The sequence below is a fragment of the Notothenia rossii genome, assembly GCF_949606895.1.
Source record: "Notothenia rossii genome assembly, chromosome: 3".
In the NCBI taxonomy this organism is placed as follows: domain Eukaryota; kingdom Metazoa; phylum Chordata; class Actinopteri; order Perciformes; family Nototheniidae; genus Notothenia; species Notothenia rossii.
This window is the reverse complement of record NC_136901.1, coordinates 66,567,254-66,585,433: the sequence shown is the minus strand read 5'-3', so window position 1 is coordinate 66,585,433 and position 18,180 is coordinate 66,567,254. Positions and strand designations below refer to the sequence as shown.

The following is an 18,180-nucleotide window of genomic DNA, read 5'->3' as shown; positions in this document are numbered from 1 at the left end:
GTGTTCCTGTTTTCCAGGTCTTTGTCCCCGGAACTTGCACTCTCTCCTGGGTGTCCACTAGGGTTTTCTGCTCGCATCTGGATCTCAGTACGACTAGCTTACAGTCCAGTGTCCTACAGAAACCACGGCCTCTCCTCAAGTTTGGAAAGAAAGCAAGAAAAGAAAGGAAGAAAGAGGAAAAAGACACCGTTTCGGCTACTTTTCCACCGTCTCTTCTCTCCCCTGGTTTATACGTCCGTCGCAGCTTTGAAGCAACAGTGTGATTCTGAGATTCTCGCCCTCACAAACTTTTTTACATGTTTGAAAACTATCATTTCGTCGCCTTTTTGTGTTTTTTCGATTGAGTCCGGAACTCGACATGTATCACATATTTCCGTGCTGTTAAACGAACGACGTTTGAGCAGTTTTCACGGTTATTTTCGGAGTTGTTCTACCTGAAGTTGTGTAAGCGGTGGCCTGAGCTGTGAATGAAGTATCTGTTGAAGAAATCAGCGCGTCTCCATGAGGAAACTCAGCGTGGGAGTCGCTGAAACTCTGTGCTAGTTATACACACCTGAGCGACTATACTTTTTTATTTTTTACTTTTTGTGCTGTTGTTTTTAAGTGACACACCATGAAGCCGCTGTTGGTGTTGTGTGTAGTTTGCACGCTGGTTGTGTTGTGTGTGTCGATGACTGCGGAGCAAAAGTTGAAAAACTGCAACGACGTCCGCGCGGCGTACAGCTCCAAGGGCTTCAACGTCAACGATGTTCCCAACAAAGGAGTCAACGGTGAGTTGATTTTTATTTTTATTTTTATTTTATTTTAACAAGTTTAGCCCTGTTATTAACCTGAAATACTGTAGTGTTTCCCAAAGTGGGGGGCGAGGACCCCCCCATGGGTCCTACAGAGGTTCCCCGGTGGTCCTTAGGCTAAGGATAACTTTTAGGCTAGCAGCTAGCCTAATGTGGCACTGTAACGGTCAGGTTTTTGATTTAGCATTGTGAGCTTCTCAATTACAGACAACACTGTTAACTTGTCAAAAGTCATAACCAGTTTTGCAAGAAGTTCCTAACTACAAGTACAAATACTATGATCTTAAGTACTCCACTGCAAGTAAAAGGCCTGATTTCAAAAATAGTAGGCTACTTAACTAAAAGTAGAAAAGCAGTAGCTTCAAAAAACAAGCAAGTTAAAGAACTAATTCTGCAAAATTACCTAATTCAGAATAATATAAAATACAGAGCCTATTTTACATAACCACAGACTTATCAAAAGTAAAAGTACTGTTGATGTATATTGGATCTGTTCACAGTATTATATCATTCGGTTGATTGTGTCCTGTTTTTATTCATGTAAGAGCATTTTTATATGGTAGTTTGTAAGTATGGACCACATTTAGATACCAGTGTTGATTACAGTTAGAGTACAGTACTGCAATATACCATATCAGAATATAATGTGTTTTTGCTCATAACTCACTTAAAGGTTTTCCAGAGGCTTTTCATAAATACCAAATCTAAAATGTAATAACGTTTTGTCATTGACATGAAAAATAAACTATGTCCCTACAACAAACAGTTAAACTGTCACTTTTGAACATGGACATTTTGTGCTTCTTTCAAAGTCTATATGAAAACATGGTTCATCAGGCATACATATTTATATATTTATATAAGTGTTAAATATTACAGTGCATTGTTAAGTTTGGGCGAAAGAAGCAGTGAAACATTTGGGCATGCATTCCTCAGTCTAAAAAGCCCCTCAAAGCTCCAGTGTTTAAATATAGTCCTCGTTTAGGAAATACTTAGAATAGGTAATTCATAACAATAAAGGGTATAATAAACACACAGGCCGTGCTCCCAACTGAAAGAAGCCAGGCCTGTGTTTATTTTCAGGCTTCCTTAGTAGAGACTCTATGGTTGTGAAGTACAGGCAGCCTGCCGTGATTTAGTAAACATTCCTGTGCATTGTGAACAAGGCTTTTGGATTTTATTCCTCTCAGTGCTTCTCAGATTTTTGTGGTTTTAAACATTTTCTGTGTAGGCACATGTTGTTCTCCTACATCTGCAACCATTCTAGATTGCAGGACAGGATGTTATGCAGCCACGAAGAGCGCATGGTAATAAATAGGATCTGCTATGTTTATAGTCCGGCAGGGGTGAGAAGGCAAATCAATTGAACTAATCACAAGTTAAACCCAAGTGATGGAAACTTACATAGGGGGGCTTTTACACTGAAGGCTTGAGGGGAGCAGTGGAAGGGGGTTAGAAATTCCACTGTGCCTTGCATACTTTAAATCCCTCCCTTCTCTCATTTCTCTTTCATTTATATGGTGGTTAAAATGAATATGCACAGACATATTCAAACCCTTAAATTCAGTCCAGTTTGGTTGCCAGTTTTGCAGTGGCTTCAGCATGACCTTCTTGTTCAAAATTACAGAAGTAGGTCACCCGGACATGGCCCCTGTCATGTTGGTGGCTTGTATTCTTTCTTTTTTTAAAGGCATATTTCCCTAATTGGAATGAATAATTAGCCATTTCCAAACCTTCTCACCTTAAACCTTTCAGATGTTTAAGTTGTTTTCACAGCTGACAAGGGTGTCCAACTTGTAAGTGTCCTCTTAATTGTACTGATGTATTTTATTAGTTAACTCTGCATTGAAAGGGTATGTTCAGCCTGTCTTTTACAAATCCCAAACATGCTGGACAATTAAGTCCAATCATTAGAATTTGAGTTCATTAGAATTTGAGTCGGACATAACTGTCAAAGAAGCGGAGGACTTATCTTTTCCTGCATTTCACACACGTTTATAGGTCCCTTTTTGTTTTCTGCCTGTATGTCTTTGTGATGCTAAATGTCATTGAAAGTACCCCAACATGTCTGTGTTAGTCTGACTTAATTGTCTTGCATCTCTGGGTTTTGAAAGAAGGATCTGAATGAAGGCCGTTTTATTGTGCAGGTTTGTATGCTATACACACGTGCCTTTTCCTTACAATAGGCTCCCGGTGTATGTCTGGGCCTCAATGAGCAGCTCTTTGTCATTGAAAGAGACTGAGATAATTGATCCATAGAAAACAACAAGGTCTACTGTCATTAAAGAGAGTTGGGGGTCTGCAGAAAGCCAAAACAACATACGGAAGCTCTTCAAATGTTTCAGTTGCTGGGTAGGAATGCCTCCAGATTTGACAGAGAATTAGTTCTACATTTTGTAATGCATTGAACTCCAAACATGAGTTCTCTTCTTATCATAACGGAATCTGTTCTCTAATTGAACTGGATGTGAGGTTACAGAAGGGTTAGACCCTTAATTTCCTGCATACTTAAACCACCATTTTAGTTTGAAAAGTTAATAACCGAAGTCGCAGATCATTGGAAAAGGCAGTTTCACTTCCAACATCTGCAGAATTTCAAATACTCAGTATAAGATGTAGTAAAATAACTTTGATCCACATAAGACTGCTGGATCAGAATATTTCCCTGAAATAATGGGCCCCTGTGATACAATCCAACCATAACTGCGCAGACTTTTGGAGCAGACACACTTTGAAAATCATACAGTATCTCTGCAAGTTGTCACAGAAGGAGTTTTTAACATGTTTACCTCCTTTGATACACGCATCATAAATCAGGTTGGTGGAATAATATGAGTCTTATTGGAGACACAGGATTAAATCTTGTGTTTCATAACCACAGACATCTTGTGTTATTGTTGGCAGCGCGGAGATAAGAATGTTTGTTACCATTCAAATTACCAACGGGCTCAGCCAAAGCCAGACTTTAGATTCGGAAAATATGTTTTAATGCAGTTAAACTAAAATGGAAACCCTGATTACTTTGGCATAGACATAACTAAGTCATACAGAGGAAGAGCAGTTAGAAATTCCTCGTTGATCCCATGGAATCAATCTCTTACCGCTCACGTGGCAGCAGTTCAAGACCTCATTTCAAACTTTTCTTGCCTCAGAGGATGATTTGTTGAGGGCCTGTGGTTGAATACCTCACTTAAATGGGAAATAAATGAAGATCTAATGATGACAGATAAATAATGATCGTTATCGTAGAGAATGTAAATGGTGGTTTAACTCCCTGAACCAATCTGCTAATGGAGTGTTGCAATCCTAAACCCCATAAATAAGTTGGCATTTCCTGGTAGTTTTGACTTAAATTCAATGTTTTTTTAATGTGTTTAGATGCCTGTAATAAGGTCTGTGTTTATTACAAGGTTTTTGAGATTTTCACGTTTTGTTCTAGAACTTTAATACGTAAGAAAATACCACACTTATGAATGTCTGAAGCTTTTTCGCATCTAAAAAATTGATTGTTAACGAGTAACACGACACACCAGTCCAAATGTACCTTAGCGGAGGGGATGTAAAGCCATGCAACTGGGATGTAGTATGTTTTATAGCCTAAGCTTATATAGCATTTTCACTTCTGGTCATGGCATTTATGCTACAACTTCTATACAAATATACCAATATGTGGAGATTATCCTGCTGAACAAAACAAGGCTTATTTGTAGAGAATATTTTCTGTAATATTTCAAAATCCAATTGAAAAATCCCTTTGACTTCTGCTGAGAGACCCCTTGCTGTTCTTACTTTAGGGTCAGCCTACAAAAATAGGTCATCACTGCACCCACTGTAATGTTTATTTTTTCTTAACAGTTATATTTGATACCGTCATAAATGTTCAAAGGTATCCGCTAAGTAGGGTTACACAGTTGCAACATGGACTCTTCAGGCTCACAGCCGTTAACACTGACCAGATTGGTATCTGCCATGTCAAAGGCTACTACATGGCAGGGCTGGACACTGCTTACTGCTCTTCAAGGGAAATCTGTTTTGGTTTACTCTGGCAGTGGGGCTTGATGTCATGCTTCAGGTATGGAACAATGGCAGAGATCAAAGAGAAGAGGGTCGTTTTCCCCTCCCTTCAGCACGAGGAGCTTCCCCGGCTCATAATCAGTTCAGTGCATTATGACTGAAACTCAAAGCGTGCATGACCTCAGTGCGTTGGCCTCCCGGTAAGCTTGAGACATTCTGCAGCCTCTCATTTTGAGAACTCTTTCCCCCTTAGCCGGTGGCTGCAAGCCCTGCATCTTCACGGTTCGGGAAATAACAGGTTGTGTTATTGCAATGACATTCAGCAGATAAGATAAGAGCAGGGAACTAGGGCACACACACTTGTCTGCAGGAGCTTTTATAGCTCAAAGACCAATATTTGAGCGGCTCTGCTCCGTTCAATTGCAGCCTGGTATTTTAACACCTGTAATAATTAACTAATAAACCCGCAGCCAAGTGTCTTACTCACCTCGCAAGGTCAATCCCATAAAACTCAAACTGCCCTCTTTGTTTTATGTGAAACACTTTGCAAGTCTTATCATTAAGAACCACTTCGGTGCTGTTCTCAGCAACGGTATTTCATTTGCCAGTCATTTTAGAAAGTGGTAGTAATAAAATGACAGTCTCTGTAATAGTTGTCCAAAGACCCAAAGCAGCTAACCGAAACAGAAAGGTGAGGTTTTATGATAAGGGCATTGTTCATCCTGATATCTGTTTTAGAAACATGCAGCTTCTTCCTGTTCCTGAAGCCAGGGAGGTCAGGAGTCCAAAACAGATAAAGTAGTTTTAAGTTGTAGCAGATATTGAATCAAATGGTAAAGCGATGAAGAGTATCCAATGGTGGCTTTTAAAATGTGCAAATTGGTATGAAGTTGAGATGTGGATCTGTTTTTGTACACTTTCTTGAAGACATTATTATGTTTGTCAAAAGAACAAATAAATGTAAGGACGTGTTAGAAGTTGTTCAAGAAATTGACAAGATGCTTTACATTGTACTTTTTCTTATTTTGAAAACGCAGTATATTTTAACTTCCAAATTTCCAACAATTATAACTGCGGGCTATGTTTTCAAAAGATACAACACCATTACATGCTCCTTTTCTTCTTTCTCAATTAGTACATAAAAGAAGAACAATGTTTAAAGCGCAAACTGGTTGCGAGCCAGGCATAGAGGATCAAACAGATTCAGGTGTGTCATTTAATCTACGTCCCACCCATAGGTGTGGTCACAGCCAACGGTAAATCCACACATCCGAGCCTCCCTCATCATGATAGTCATAAGGAGAAACTCTCAGTGCAGTAAAATTACATTTAGGATTAGACTTGAAAAAACATTACACCAGTAGCAAATGCACGAGTCTTGAATCTGTGGTAAACGTAATACTTTGTAACATTGAAATCTGGATTTCATTTAAGAAAAAAAACAAATTGAAATCATAAACGTTTTTGTTTGGTTGCTTTGAGTCTAAATGAAAAGTTCTTCTTAGCACAACATCGTTCTGTCCCAAGAGGAGTAGGATCCACAAACATTAATATCAATGATGGATTTGAGGAGAAAATGAAGAACACATGTGTGCGGTGGGGTTGATATTAAATAAAAACCCAACATTTAAGCCAGAGCATGCACAGTAATTCCTGATAACATTCCTGGGACATTGGATATACTTTTGCAACCTTATATGCCTTTTTGAAAAACAGGTGTTGATGAAAGTTTTCTTTTGACAAGCAATTGCTGTACTTTTTGTTCAGGCGTTATCAGATATTCATTTCAACCCTTGGGCAGGTCAATGTAACCATTCATATTTTTGGGGTTTTGCCCCGCTAGGATCCTCGGAGATCAGTAAAGCAGCAATAATGTGATGGTTCCTGTTGCTCTCTGCCCTCTATATGTGACATCTCCTCCTCAACTGTTTGGCGAGCCTTCAGGATAATTGAGTTTAGGTATCATGAGGTTGAGCTTTTATGAACCCGGGGGAGCCTAGCTGTGTCTCGCAGCATCCAGATGGGTTCAGAGGGAGGGAGGGAGTTAGGGGGGGGCAGCTACACGTGCCTGCCAGCTCTGCTCTATCGCACCGCTCTTATCAACTTCCTGCAATCGCAGCGTTGCAGCTTGGAGATCAGGGCTAGTGGTGTCCTGTTCTGCTCTGCCAGCAACAGCTGCCTTATCGTCGCTCCCAAACAAATGAGCTTATCACTGCATCCCAAAAAAAACCGACAGTGGAGGGAAGACGTTCAACAATGGTTCTTAAACTACCTGGATTTGTTATGTAGGGTTCCCCCCGATGGATGAAATGTCATTCTAGATCAGATTTGGTGTTCTAGTCACCTCGTTTTTGGACTGTGGATTCTTAAGTTTCCCTCTCACGCTCATTTAGTATGCTCCAAGTGTAGCTTCAATTCAATAGCCGTGTGTCGACTGAGCGTCCGTAATTCCATCCTTCTGCATCCTTTGCTTTGCACCCCCAAAATGGCCAAGTGAGTGACAGATCAGTAGGGGGTGGATGCTGTGTGTGGGAACATTTGAGCACCCCCTTTTTAGTCCGGCCTGCCCAAGCCCCCCCCCCTCCCCTCCTCCTTCATCGCCACATTCCTCACCGGACCACCAAGACCCGCACATAGGGAACTCCGGAGCTGGGAAACACATGGCAACAAAGAGGGACTCTCGGAAAAAGAGAGGGGGGATTTGACTGACAGGAAAGAGTATGGCACCAAGTTTATCTGAATATCCAGGAGAAGTGCTGGGCCAGGCAGGAGCCATTAAGAGTGTGTGTGTGTATGACACAGGCTTAGGGAATCCGGGGAGGTAACTTCATGCACTGTGACTCATCGCCGCACAGTCATACAGGCATGTACACACAGCCTGCTCCTCACCGAGCACCATGCCTGTCTAACACAGAACACTGTTTTAACCAGAGGGTCCACATTTGTTTGGCATGAGTGGCACCAGTTAAACTTGACTATCATTTGGTGGATCTGAGAGAAATCATGATCTGGCTTTGTGGTTGGAGTTGAGGGGAGCGACCCCCTGAAACTCCTTGTTAACACGTCGTCCCGTTTGCACGCTGTTGAAGCAGGGCGTCTCTTTTTTTTCTTTTTCTCACTCTGTCCCGTCTGACAGTTCATTTTCCTCTCCCCCTGCTCGCTCTTTAGCAGCTCCTCTGGGAGGTTTGGTTTCATTCCTAATCTTTCCTTTCTTCGTCATCCCTGGTTGACTTCCCCTTCTTTTTCACCATCAGTGGTGGTTTACTGCTTTTTTGCTGGCATCAAGCCCTCTTGTCTGCTGTTAACCTTTTCTCTGTGCAGAAAAAGGCATTTTAGATGATGAACATGCCAAAAATACACCTCCTCCCTTTTTAACACACTTTGTTTAGAGTTTTAAATGTTAAGTAGGCACTAAAAACAAATGTTCACCTGTGATACCAAGTAGAGGAGTACACTATAACTTTGAATCAGAGAAAAGTATTTCAAATCTGGCTCGCATGCAGTGTTTGGTAAAGTGACTTGGCTCATGTAAATACCAGTAGAGGAAGTTTTATCCCAAATTACATTAAGTATTTGTCTCCGTGTCTAGTCTTAGACCCCCATGGGCCCCATATCAGGCTGGAATATCAGTGAATTCATCACACATACTACCTTTATCCTTTTGTGCAGTCGATGCTTGGTGGTTTAATTTATTTGTTCCTCTGATATTGGAGCCTCTTTGTTTTCTTTTGTGTTGATCACTCGGGCGCTGGTGTTGCTCAGCCAGCTGTGAGGAGTGTGGCGAAGGGGGCTGCGGGCCCTGATCCCAAAACTGCAGGGGTGGAGTGTGAACCCCCTCGCCTGACACGACAAGGCTCCGCTCTCTCACTGAAATCATTGCGCCGCGCAGCAACCAGCGCGGGGGGGGGGGGGAGCGCGGTTTATGATGTAGGTGTAACTCAACCAAGGTTAATTGATTTCCTACGAAGCCGCAGCGGGATGGATGTCCGTGTTGATTGTGGTGATCATCATTAGGAGTCGCCAGAGGCCCATGCGGTAAGTGAGAGCGGCGAGGGAGCGAAGCCAGGGACTAGCCTGGGTGTTTGGGCTGAAACCCCAGCGCTGGGTGCTGGCCAGGCGAGCTGTAATCCCTGCTAATTACTCCCAAGGCCTACATCAAGACTCCCACTGACGAGGAAGTCACTCACACTTAGCTCACTTTTCCAAACTGCAGTTAGCATAATAGGTTTTCTAATATTTACTTAATCCCCCCGTGTGTTGCTCACTCTTGCATGTATTTTAAAATAAATGATATTGTTGTAGATCAGAAACCCCACTTTAGTTTTTTTTTCTTCCTTGCTTTTCCAAAGTCCTTTCTTCTGTCAAACAAAAAACTCCTGACAAGTCTTTGGCAGCTTCACACATCTCTGTGAATTTGACTGACGGGTTGATGCCATGTGTTAAAAGCAGGTCATTGCAACTCAAATTTAAAGCATGAGGAAAACAATGGCAGACGTCTTGCTGGCTGAGCGCGGGTAAGGGAAAGGGAGGGGGGGAAAGCGCACACATGAAAGGATTAAATAGTTTGTTAAATGATGGCTCCAAAGCTGCAAATCATTTGGTCAGCGTGTTTTGAGGTTGGTTTCTGCTGGCAGAGAAAGTTGCTGTTATGTGGGAAAGCGAGTCAGCGCGCCAGTACTCTACATCATCAGAATAGCAAGTAGCTTTGATTTATCGAGAGTCGCTACATATCTTTAAGGGTGCAATGGGCCACCCATGACTGTGGCCCATTAGACCATTGTACCGTTGGGTTTAGACTTTCTCGTCCCTTTGACAGTCCGCGATGAGTGCTTCTCTTCCCACCGCCCCTGCCGGTGTCCAGTTTCGTAAGACCCAACAGGTATATCAGAATCTTTGTTGCCCTTTTGGAGCTTTGAGCTTCCAGAAACCTGATCTTGTACCTGACCTCATTCTGCCTGGGGGGCTTTGCCGGGCCCCGTCCTGCCTCAACATCTGGTGGACTTCAGCTGCTTTTGGATGTCTGTTATAAACATTGTCAAAGAGCTCCCTGTCCTTAGGAGGGGTTCGCTGGCTTTTACTGGAAACCATGAAAAGTAATGTTTGCGTGTCAAATCTTTTTAAAAGCTCTCATATGTTTCAACAAAGTTGGATTTTTCAAATTCTTTTATGAGGAGTTGGAGGAGGGTTGTCATTATTTGGAACTTGCACATGCATATTTCACAAGGCCACAAAGACAGTTTTTAAGTGTAAAGCCCCTTTAGATAGTCGAATGCACGTCTCTCAAGCAGTGTGTAAGAACATCTCAAAGAAGACCCATTTGTAGGCTCAACAGTAGTCAATTTCTCTGACGGCACAACAGTGTTTGTGCAGGGTCCCGTGGAAAAGCACTTGGCCTTAAGTAAAGAGTGTTTTTCATTTTCTCCTTTTTTAAAGTGTGTTTTCATTTGTGTGCCATGAGTCAGTGGAAAGACGGAGGGCTGGTGCAGAGGGACAAGCCAGGAAGGTCTTTTGTTTCTCTTTTTTCTCTCCTCCTCTTCTCTTCCCTTGTGATAATCACGCTGTGCTGTAACTTGTCCTATCCGTTTGTCTGCCTGTCTCTGCAAATCTTAAACATCACAGTCTCACTGTGTCTTTCACTTGCATTTCCACACACACACACACACACACACACACACACACACACACACACACACACACACACACACACACACACACACACACACACACACACACACACACACACACACACACACACACACACAAGGATGGGGTTGAAGCGTCAAAGGTGGAATCTGTAGTAAAAGCACTAGATCAAACATGGCATCTCTGCGGCTCATCAAAAGACACATAACCTGAAAGAAAGATGTGGAGTAGACCAGCTGTTGACGTGAATCATTGCCTCCAACTCCCTCTGATGGATGTTGTTAAGAAAAGATTCCCAGCTGAGGGACGTTAGGAAAGGAAAGTTGCTTTTTCCTGTATGCATGAATCTGAAGTCCATACATTATGTGACTCAGGCCCTCATGTGAAAACCATCTGGCTGAATGCTGAGGCCCGCACAGGTCTTTATGGCAGTCCAGCCAATCTCCTGTGGTTGCTGTATTTACCAGAAGGAAGTCAAACAAGTTGCACTACGTTTTTGTGGAGCCTGCTATAAAAGCCTAAATTCAAGCCTGTCCCAAAGACAGACCATTTTTGTTTGAAGTTTGAATTCCCCATAACTATGTTAACATGATTCATGGCGTCCGGCTCTTTTCATAAAGGCCGAACTTGCACAGGTGTTGTAAGTTTGACCTCTCGTTTTTCATGATGCCATTTCTTTGTTTGTCTATGTTTTTGTCCTTCTCAAACTCTTGAAGAACATAATGCTTTTTGTAGGCCAAATGTGTACTGTGAAGTGCTAAGAAGGCTACTAAAGTGCACAGCATTTGAGTGGATTGACACTGAAATCTGATTCAACTTGTCTAGATGAATGAACTCCAGGTCATCTTATCTTTCCACTCCGCTCCACTCTCTAATGTCCCATTTCTTCACTTGAGCTCTCGCTCTTCTTTAATATATTTTCACAAAAAGATCTCTGCAAGATGCCTTCATTTCCTAGGTGATGAGCTGTAGACCTTTGTTTTTTTTGGCTGGCACAAGAACCTTGCCCAGCACAGTTGAATCAACAGCCTCAGACTTCCTCCCACATTTCCACCCTGCTATCAAGAGACTTTATGGAACTCGCTTCATGCCACAGCACAACAAGAGGTCAATGAGTCAAACAGGGTCCATTCTTTGACCACAAATGGTTTCATGTATTTTTGTGCAGCAGGTGAACTTTTGAGAGCCGCCCCAGTGGTTGGAATTTGGTTTTCTGACTTGGTAAATGTACTCTGGGAAGTCCAGGAGCGAGTTGAAACCCTGACAAAGCAGTGACCTGGGAAGTGGTGTAGGCAGGGAGCTTTTGTGTGGGGAGACAAAGCCGGAGATGCAGGGCCGTGACGGGAGAGGGAAACAGACAGAGCGAGAGGCCAGGGCAATGTTGTGGAATCTCCCCAGGGGCTTCTGGGTAAATGTTCATGGATGACAGCGTTTTGGAATGTTCACAAACTGAGAGTTTTAATTGGCCAGAGGCCCGGACTGGTTTAGTAATCAGAAATGGACTCTGGTGGCAGAGGGCTCAGATTTACAGAGCCCCGTGTAAGAGGGGTTTGTTTGTGGAAAACAACCTCACGTCGGACAAAACGTGGAGGATTTAGTGCGGATAAACATTTTAACGTGACAATTTCTCACTCTGAATGACTCGGTCTGCATTTAGAGTTTTCTGTGAAGTAAATGTGTTTAAAAAGCAGATGAAGAGACATGGAGGTTGTAATGAGTTCTGCTCTGCCTCAGACTTGCCACACTTTCTCATCAGTCATGCCGTGTGACAAGTACATTTTGGCAGTTTTGTGTTTTGACAGTTGGTTTTTGGAAGAGATTTTAATTCCCGATTTATTTACTTATTTATTTAACATCATTTTACACAGACATTATCCAAAGCCCTGTGGCTGGCTGGTAGCTGAAAATACTCACTCCAGAGACTACTCTCCCCCTTAACCAACACTTCCTGCCTCATAAATGGATGTTGAGCATTGTTCTAAGAGTAGTAAATCTGTCATGTCACAAGCGGTGCAAACGTTTCCCTAGTTCACCACTACTGAGAGGCTTCCTCCCACAAGTAGATCCTGTTATTTATAAAGTTACAGAGGGTCTGTGTGATTGTTCTTTAATTAACCTCCAGCACTTCTGGTTGGCGCTGAATCATCATGGCTCAAATCGACAGTAGTGTCGTGGCTCATCATGTGAGGGACAGATGCCTTCTGGTCAGCTGACGACATGCCGGCTGACAAACTAATGTATCAAAGCTACATGATGAACACTACACGCTGTAGATAGAGGCAAAAGTCAGATGTATTGGACTGCTTTGTTAGTTTAGATCAAAGTTAGATATAACCAGGGTTTCACACAACTTTCTCAGTGAGGTACTCAGATGAGTACCTGGAGTCAGTGTTTGGTACTCCAACTTCTGGCTCCCCTCAAAGTTCCCATGAAGCCCTCTGTATCGCGAATGTCAACGGGGTGGGTGCTAGTGGAGTAGGAAGCCTTCTGTATCGCGAATGTCAACGGGGGGCGGACCACAGAGCGTGTGAACGTTGTGATCAGCTGTTTTAGCGCAGTGCTGCTGTACAGACCGACGTTAGCAGCAGCCCTGTCTGTGGACACGGAGACCGACTCTGTCGTCCGGTGATCTAACAGCCTTCTGGAAAAGCTTCACAAGTACGTCGGTACGCAATTGCGCTTTGTGACACAAGTGATGGTACGCATTTCAGATTTTTGCCGCGCATTCGTACCTGCCTACCACTTATATGCACCCCTGGATATAACTTAGTTGTCAATGCACACAAACAGTTCCAGTAAAACAAAGTACAAAGATGAAGTAAAGTACAGAACGAACAATAACCCAATTTGTCGCGTTAGTACGAAGGGATGTATCTATACAATTTCTGTATTTTATGTACAGAATATATTAAGTCATACGCCTATTTAACTTTACAGCCGTCTTTTATGGGACTCAGCTGCTCTCTATTACTATGTAATGGAAAATGAACAGTGAACAGGATATTTGCAAAAGGAACTCTGTTAGGCTGATTCTTTTGCAACAATGTCGCGCTCATGGTACATCGTCCTGCTTACTACACAGCTCCTTACTGAAGAAAGACACAAAAAAGACTTTTATTGAGTTTAAATAGATTTTATAATTCCGTGATCACAAAATTGTCCATTGCAGCAATTTACTATTCAGAAATAACATTTTATTCTTACAAATATTATTGGGCTGTAATCACAGCCCAATAATATTTTTGCTCATTAATGATGTGTTATTTCAACCAGCCGCAACCCATCCGCTATTCATTTATTTTCATGACTAGTCATGCTCACGTGCCCGCGGTTATATCTGCAACCCGTGCATATCTAGTCTACATGTGATTTATTGAACTACAATGATCTCCTTGGTTTATATGCAAGTCTGCATTAGATGACTATTGTGAACCTCATGGGGGAAACGATGCTGTTGCAGCAGCAAGAGAAAACGGCTTATATTCAAAGAAATATATATATGGGCTCGAACACGGTCTGTACCAGCAAATATACAAATTCAGCATATGTGAACAATGAATCCAAATAGCAGCACTAAAACAAACTGAGGCAGACAGTTATGTTTTTATTAAGGCAGAAATGCAGATGTTCTGGTTTCAGTTTCAAACAGTCGCTGTAAAATATATTTGACTACTTAACTTTAAAAGTTTAAAACCGTCGCCCACTTCAGTTACATGTTTTAAAGGCTACAGCCTAGTTAAGAGAGTGGTGTAATGTCTGAGTCATGGGTCAGCTGGAGCTTCATGCTCAAAACTATTGCCACTCCCAGCGAGGGGCCGCACATCTACAGCATGTCTTCTGGAGAACACAGTAGACGTCCAGGTGATGCAACAGTCGCTCTGCAGGAGAGAGCTGCTTAACACTTAACTCCCCTAACGCTCAGCCTGAAGTGAGCGAAATACTAAGATCCTTTTCGTATTGAGAAGTAGTTGTATAAATACAGCAATGTTGCATTCATTTCTCTACTTGTGAAAAAGTACAAAAGTCTTGGCGTCAAAATATAGTCCAAAACAAAAAGTCCTCATTATACAGAGTGGGCATTTTCATATTAAATACATTATATTATATCACTGTATTATAATTGATGATCCGATAATGTGAACATAATTTTATTTTTGCAGCAGGTAAAAGTGAAACCGGATTTTAAACTCCCATGTATCCTAATTCATAATAAAACATCATCATTAGTTAAATACATTTTGTTTTAATAATAATAAACTGCAAAGAACTTTAGCTGTCAAACATATGAATTACAGTTAAAAGTACAATATCCCAAATTGTATAAAATGCAAATAGTCAAATAAAGTACCTCAGAATTGTACTTCAGAAAGTTGACTTTATTGCGTTCAAACATTCAAGAGATAATGTAAAGTAAGATGTCTTAAACTTTCAAAAAACCCAATCAATCACTGATTATAACATCAACTTGTCTGTCTTTACATGTTCTCCTCATTTCTTCTCACCGAGCAGCAGTTGAGTGAAACGCATTAGAGCCTAGAAAAAGACAGGTTTGGCAATGCTACCCTCCATTTCCTTTTGAAATACCTTTCAAAAGTCCCCCGCAAGCACATTTCAGGCTCTTCTGGACTTCCCTAATGAACCGAAAAGCATTATTGGTCTAGCCCGAACGGCTATAAACTTGTCATTACTCTATTTTTGTAAGAGGCTGAAGTGTAGAACCAGAGTAGGTGGAAGTATCGCCCTGCCCTGATTATCTCCATATGAACAGCCGACCCTCTAATAATGGTTTCCGCTTACAGCATAATGTTGTTGAACATTTTCCCCCTTTAGCAGCCATTCTGCCACAGAGCACACCATGTTCACAGGATAATTAGGGTATAAGATAAATGCAGTACAACGTATGACGTGTGTTACATTTATCTTGGCTCAGGAAATTCAGTTTTATAATGGGTTGGGGTTAGGGTTTTACTCTACTTAGAATGGTTTGAAAATCTTGAAGAATCTTTTTTCACTTTGGTTACTCAAAGTATTATAGCTTTAAATAACATTTTCGAATCAGAAGGGAATTCTTTAATGTTTTTTTACCTTTCTACTTAACAAGTGAAACTCCTAGAAAACCAATTTATTTGAACCAAGCGCATGAAGAAATGGTCAGGGTGTTTTGACTAGAAAAAAGGGACTTGGAAAATCCTTTTTCAACTACTGCTGGCATGACGCCCTTCAGCAAGAGGCTGCGGTTGTACAGAGCGTGAATGTGTGGATGTTTGTTGCCCCCCCCCCCTCCGCAGCTCCCCCCCAGGCTGTAAATAAGACTGAGCTCTTAGTCAGACTTCCTAGTTAAAGGATTTCTTGTAATATGGGGAGGAAATATCATATTGTACCAGAGCAATTTTCCTAAATGTACTGCGAAAACTTTGTGGTAGAAATGAGGACATTGGTGGCTCAGATACTTCTTGTTCCTCCCTTCATAGTTTGCCTTTAGTTTTTACAGCACTAGATAGGGAGATTCCCTGCTAAACCCTGCACAATTATGGAGTCTTGAAAACTTTTATTCCATCGTGAAAAATAGATGCATGGGTATAATTTTGAAAATGACACATTCATCCGTTTGAATAAAATGGTGCCTTCCCGAAGTTATTACCGAGAGATGATACAAAAACAAAGGGAATTCTGCTTTCATATGACTGATTTACAAAACCTTGAACTGGTCACTAGGAAACTAATTAGATTTCCAAAATGGAGAAAAAGTGTTTTTGAAAGAGTTGTGTGAAAGAATAGTGTTTTATAGTCGTTAAAGATGAAAGACGGGGAAACAAAAAGAAAGTGGTGATTTGACAGCATGCTGAAACAGGAAAGTATTTTAGAAGGGAATGACTTAGAAAGCAATTGCTATGATTTTGCAAATAAAATATGCAGCTATTCTGCTGCCTTTTAATCACTCCTGTCAACTGTGGCTTCACATCAAGCCCCATTTACTTTAACTGTCCAAAACATTTGAGAAAATCTAAAACGTTGTTCTTAAGATGTCACGCTTACAAGTCAAACTTCACACCTTAAAAGCAACATCACAGACTCCGTCAAAGACCACAGGTTCAGCTCTTCGGTACGAAGAGTCTCAAAAACAGAAAGTTATCCAACAAATGGCACCAACCCCTGAACCCCCCAGGATAATTACACCCTAGGCGGAGGTGAGAAGACAGAGGAGAATGTTATGGCTGCAGGGCGTGCAAATTCACAACAGTCGGTGTGAGTAATGCTCAGCAGACTGGCAAACCTTCACATGTTACAGTAGGGAGCATAATATGCAGATTAATAAACAACATTTTGAATGTATAAGTGTTGTTCTTTACACTTCTGTGTATGCTTTGGGATGTTTTAAACTCTGGACATTTGAGGATCGATCAGAGAGACTTGGAAATACGTTCCCATGTTTTGAGATGAAATTGCCCCGGTATTATTCACCGTCTCAAATTACCTACATTCCGCTGGGATTGGATTAGTATGTAAATAGACTGTGAGCAGAGTACAGTTTATCATTTAATTATTTACAAATGTTGATGCCCGTTTGGAGGTTTGCTTGAGTCGCAGACCACCAGGCTCCAATTAGTGACAGACGTCGGCGAATGCTTCGTGACATGCGGTCCCCCCGTGGCCTCTTTCGCGGCCCCCTTGGCAGTTTCAGTGATGAGTTCAAAAGAGTACAGAAATAATCCTCCAGGGACTTTAACGGCTTCAGATTGGGGTACATGTGAAGGTTTTCTATTTATGTTTTTCGCATGTGTTTGGAGTTTTACGACTGTTAATTACGTTTTTTCCTATGTGTGTTGCCGGTGTTATTATTGGAGTGATTGGGGGCTGAGTTAATGTGTGTGGTGGATGGGATGGCTGCTGGACAGGGGGGGGGGGTCAGAGGACAGGACCTCTCTCAGAGGAGTGGCTGTTAACCCCTGACCTCGCTGGTTATGCCTGCAGGGTGGTGGCGGGGGGGGGATTGCACCCTGAGGTCTGTCTGGTTCAGAGGCACATGATGGCAGGCAGAGGGGGCGGCGAGGTGTCTAATCTGTTTTTTGTCTACGAGGCGTTTTCACCTCCCCCACCATCCTTCCTCTGAGTCCGAGAGGCAGGACAATGTCAAAGGGAAGTGACTTATTTTATGAGCCATTTAAAAGGGGGTGATGGTCTCCCCACAAAGGGAAGGCAGGGAGATGTGGAGAGCTGATGAATGCCATGACACACAGTCACATGTTTGTTTACAAGATGTTGCTCTCTTGTTTTGACCACCATAAATGGAAGTTTTCCTCTCCTGAGCGACACTCTGACAATGCTCTGTCCCTGTGTCTTATTACATCTTAAAGTGCTTGGGAGGCTGGAGGAGTGAGAGGCCCCCTTAAAGGAAATCTGTAGGGCCACAGAGAGCCAGTCTACCCATCACACAAAGACTATTCATGCCAGGGATGGTAGAAAAAGGACCCGTGCATCCACTGACGAGGCTCATTGTGAAACAGCGAAAACGTGTCACACAAAGTCCGGCGTGATGATAATTTTTATAGGATCTAACCGTTCTTGTTCGCTCTCTTGTGTTCCAGCCATTTTTCTCCCAGCGGTTTGAGAAATTGGCTGCCAAAATGTTTTCACAAAGTATGCATTAGCTAAGAATCTTCAGTATTCCGAGACTTAATCCTTTGAGATAACAATGTGACATTTGTGCAGACATTCCTGTGAAATATTG

The 18,180-nt window shown here is 42.1% G+C and overlaps 1 protein-coding gene across 1 annotated transcript in view; it reads left to right on the top strand.

Annotated features, from left to right (window-relative positions):
• The first annotated feature begins 75 nt into the window (after positions 1-75).
• gpc4 (glypican 4) overlaps positions 76-18,180 on the top strand; it is a 31,803-nt gene continuing 13,698 nt past the window's right edge. Inside the window, exon 1 of the mRNA XM_079669072.1 lies at positions 76-770. Within this exon, the coding sequence (XP_079525198.1) occupies positions 614-770 (157 nt within the window). The 5' untranslated portion in view covers positions 76-613. The remainder of the gene's footprint in view (positions 771-18,180) is intronic.